Raw genomic sequence first — 4613 nt, forward strand, 5'->3', positions numbered from 1 at the left:
AGCTTAGCCAAAGCCCTCCCACTCATCTCCATCATTGATTCATCATCTTTGTGAGATTGGGAGAGAATCCAAGTGCATTGCTTGAGTGTTTGCATCTCGAGGCACTTGGTGTTCGTGTTTCGCTGCGGGATTCATTTGTTACTCTTAGTGGTTGCCACCACCTAGACGGCTTGAAGCAGTAAGGATTGTCGAGTGGAGGTTGGTGATTGTCTTCGGCTCAACATTCTGCCCAAACCAGTATAAACCTTGTGTCTTTTTAGCACACCATCCGGGCCAAATGCGCAATAATACAAATTTACTCATTGGTGTTTACTCAAAACACCAACAGTTGGCATGCCAGGTAGGGGACCTTTGCGCATTCCGACATTAACATCAGGCCACAGATGGCTAGCCATGGAATCAGCTGGGTCCTAGGCACACACGTGCGCTTCGGTGACCTAGACTTCATCATCACGATGGGAGGAGAGTTGGCATTGGCTCATGTCACCATCCAACCTCTCACTTGCATCGGCCTCAACTATGGGAGGCTTGAGCATCAGCTCAGTGTCTCCCTAGGACCCTAGCCATCTAGGGAGGACCCATGTTGCCTCACCCTCTCTCTGGAACACCCCACATGGAGTGCACCAACAGCGCTTCTGTTCGGTCTCCGCAACACCGCAGCGACCGTTAGCCACCTTGTGGCACAACGCATGATCCCATCCCTCGCGAACAACGAGTTCATGGGGGTGATCAAACACATCATGGAATCCTTCCATGACCTCCTGGCAAAGGAGCAGGGTCGCCCTCTAGCTCTGACTTCAGCAGGGGAAGCCATCACCCTCTCGTGAATGCTTCATGGCGGGTATCGCCGAGGGGCACGTCAAAAGCATCCACAAGAGGGAGGCTACTCAAACAAATGACCTCAGCGATGAGGCCGAGAGGGAGACAGTGGCCCCACCATGCATGCCAGTGGAGTAGCTAAAAGCTCGTCATTGAGAGATCAAGGAAGCGCGACTCTAGTTCGAGCAGGAATGTGCGGAGCTCGACCAGGAGATAGAGCGCCATGGAGACGGTGGGCGCGCATGTGCCATGGCCCACAACGTGAACTGGAGGATCATCACAGACGATGAAGCCCTCCCTTGCTTCGCCCGGGCAAGCTAGAACATCACCGTTGCCGTGGCCTTGCTCCATGGCCTTCTAGAGGCCACGATGCCCGAGGATCGTCAGGCCCACCGGGAGATTCTCACGTTGCTCGAGCATGTGGCAGCATAGTAGGCCGAGAGATCATTGTCTCAGCAACACGCGCTCGACGCCAACTAGCGCATGCTCTTAGAACGCCCTGGCAGGGACACGTCTATCCACCAGGAACCACAAGGAAGTAGGCAGCACACCGTGGTCCCGGTGCGTCGGCGTCCCGGTCGCAACCATGACGCATGCAACACCCTCAACACCCACAGACGCGCCTACGATGACCTAAGAGATGGATCTAGACATGGCTATCACCCTTGATGTGGTGGATGTTATGATAGCGACGAGGACTGAAGCCTGAGCCTCGGCCTACCGGGGCCTCAGGCCTTCGGCCGTCACATCCTCAACGCTGCTTTCCCATCGAGGTACCGATGACCAACCAATATCTAGAAGTACTCTAGGGAAACAAACCCTGGACTATGGCTCGAAGACTTTTAGCTTGTCTACCAAGCTAGTGGTGTGGATAATGACGACTTCATTATCCGCAACCTTCCATTGTTCTTGGCCGATTTGGCATGAGCGTGGTTGGAACACCTGTCATCCAATAGAATCCAGAGTTGGGCAGACCTGAAGGAGATCTTTGTGGGGAATATTCAAGGCACATACAAGTGCCCTAGGAACCCATGGGACCTCAAAAACTGCCAACAGAAGGCCAGTGAAACCCTCCGTGGGCACATCCGGTGCTTCTCCCGACAGTGCAATGAGATACCTAACATCGCCGATGCAGACTTTATCAGAGCTTTCCTATTCGGGACTACCTGTGAGTCTCTAGTTCATAAGCTAGGATGCAAGGGCCCGTGAACCACTATGGAACTCCTAAACATTGCCACTAGACATGCCTTAGGAGAAGAAGCGGTCAAAGTGATCTTTGATCATCTCGATGGCAAGGCAAGGTGGGATGAGGGCGCCGGTGAAGGCGCCTCCAATCGTTCTGCCAAAAGGAAGAACAAGAAGCAATGGCGCAAGGGCTCGCTATGGCCATTGCTGACTATAAGGGTGGTCAGAAGACCATGGAGGGCACTCTAAACCATTTTGAAAAATTACTCGAGGGGCCATGCCCAAACCATGCCTTCTCGGTTAAGCTTCTGTACAAGGACTGCAGCCTAATGAGGTGGTTCTTGTCTAGAGGCTTCAACAAAGGGGAGCATGGGAAGAACCTTGACCCCACCACGGACAACACTGAGGGGAAGGATGGTGGCTTTCCAACACCGAATGGTTGCCACATGATCTTCAGAGGATCGGTAGCCTACGACTCCAAATGCCGTCAGAAGGTCGCATGCCGCGAGGTCTATACGACCAAACCAGCCACACCTACCTTCCTCCGGTGGTCAGAGTCCACCATAACCTTTAATCAGACTGACCACCCAGAGAGCATCCTACATTTGAGGAGGTATCCGCTCATGGTTGACCCGATCATCGGCACGAAGCGACTCACCAAAATACAGATGGATGGAGGCAGCGGCCTCAACATCATGTATGTCAAGATGCTCGACAAAATGGGCATCGACCGGACATGCGTCCGCCCAACCAGAACACCTTTCCACGGCATCATGCTCGGAAAGTAGGCCATGCCACTTGGGCAGATCGATCTACCCATTACCTTCGGGGATCCATCCAATTATAGGATAGAAACCCTCACCTTCGAGGTGGTCAGGTTCCCCAGAATCTACCACGCCATCCTAGGACATCCATGCTACGCGAAGTTCATGGCCATCCCCAACTATACCAACCTCAATCTAAAGATACCAGGCCCTAGTAGGATCATCACCATCGGCACCTCCTTCCAGCGCGCCTATGAGTGCGAGGTCGAGTGCTGTGATCATGCCGCAGCAATCGTTGCCTTCGAAGAGCTCACCACCATCAAGAAGGAGGTCGCCAAAGAAGCGCCCAACCCCAAGAAGTCGACTAGGTCTTTTGAGCCTGCGGAGGGCTCTAAAGAGGTCCTCATAGATCCTGATAGCCCCGACGACAAGGTGGTGCGCATTGGCACCATGCTTTCCTCTAAATAGGAAAACGTGCTTGTCGACTTCCTCCATGCCAACAAAGACATCTTTGTGTGGAAACCCTCAGACATGCCAGGCATCCCAAGGCAAGTCGTCGAGCACACCTTGAAGATCCATTTAGGCTCTAAGCTAGTGAAACAGCACCTACGTCGCTTCGACGAGGGGAAACGCAGGACCATCGGCGAAGAGATCACAAAGCTTTTGGCGGCCGGATTCATCAAGGAAGTGCACCACCTAGAGTGGTTGGCCAATCCCATTCTTGTATGAAAAAGAGTGAGAAATAGAGGATGTGTGTTGACTATATGGGTCTCAACAAAGCATGCCCAAAGGATATGTTTCCTTTGCCACGCATAGACCAGATAGTTGATTCTACCTCGGGGTGCAAAACTCTCTACTTCCTTGATGCGTACTCCGGGTACCATCAAATTGTGATGAAAGAGTCTGACCAGCTCACGACATCAATCATCACCCCCTTCGGATCATTCTGCTACATCACAATGTTGTTCAGTCTGAAGAACATTGGGGCTACATACCAGCGTTGTATGCTCAGGTGTTTCGGGGACCTCATCGGGTGGACCATTGAGGCCTACATAGACGACATCGTGGTCAAATCCAAACAAGCCGATCACCTTGTAGCTGATCTTGAGCAGACCTTTGTAAAACTCTGAGCAAACGACATCAAACTCAATCCCGAGAAGTGCATTTTCTGAGCGTGGCATCGAGGCCAACCCAGAGAAGATCTTAGCTATCACAAGGATGGGTCTAATTCAGAATATAAAGGGTGTGCAGCAAATTATAGGGTGCCTCGCTGCACTTAGCCACTTCATCTCATGCCTCGGCGAATGAGGTCTCCCCCTTTATCGACTTCTAAAGAAGGCCAATCACTTCGAATGGATGTTCGAGGCCCAGGAAGCACTTGACATGGTTAAGCAGCTCCTAACAAAGGCCCCAATATTGGTTCCTCCCACCTAGGGAGAACATGTTCTGCTCTACATCATGACCACCACACAAGTGGTCAACGCCGCCCTGGTAGTGGAGCGGGAAGAAGAGGGGCACGCCCTCAAAGTACAGTGCCCTGTATACTTCGTTGGTGAGGTCCTATCCGACTCGAAGACCTGCTACCCCCAAATCTAGAAACTTCTATACGCTGTCCTTATCACTAGGAGGAAACTACACCACTACTTTGAGTCGCATCCAGTGACGGTCATGACGTCCTTCCCCCTCAGTGAGGTCGTCAAAAATTAGGACACCACGGGGAGAACCGTGAAATGGGCGCTTGAGCTGATGGGTCAGGGCATTGCATATGCCTCCCAGACAGCCATCAAGTCCTAGGTGTTGGTTGATTTCATCGCAGAATGGACCGAGGTCCAAATGCCACCAGCG

The 4613-nt window shown here is 52.3% G+C and overlaps 1 protein-coding gene across 1 annotated transcript; it reads left to right on the forward strand.

The window, feature by feature from the left end:
- The first annotated feature begins 2933 nt into the window (after positions 1-2933).
- LOC136503392 (uncharacterized) lies at positions 2934-3236 on the forward strand. Its single transcript, XM_066498485.1, has one exon. The coding sequence runs from the start codon at positions 2934-2936 to the stop codon at positions 3234-3236; it is 303 nt and encodes a 100-aa protein (XP_066354582.1).
- The last annotated feature ends 1377 nt before the right edge of the window (positions 3237-4613 follow it).

Source organism: Miscanthus floridulus, chromosome 14 (genome assembly GCF_019320115.1).
Source record: "Miscanthus floridulus cultivar M001 chromosome 14, ASM1932011v1, whole genome shotgun sequence".
NCBI classification, from domain to species: Eukaryota; Viridiplantae; Streptophyta; class Magnoliopsida; order Poales; family Poaceae; genus Miscanthus; species Miscanthus floridulus.

Bases quoted from the DNA above. Each gene is read 5' to 3' on its own strand.
- LOC136503392 (XM_066498485.1), top strand. From the start codon at position 2,934: ATGGCCATCCCCAACTATACCAACCTCAATCTAAAGATACCAGGCCCT.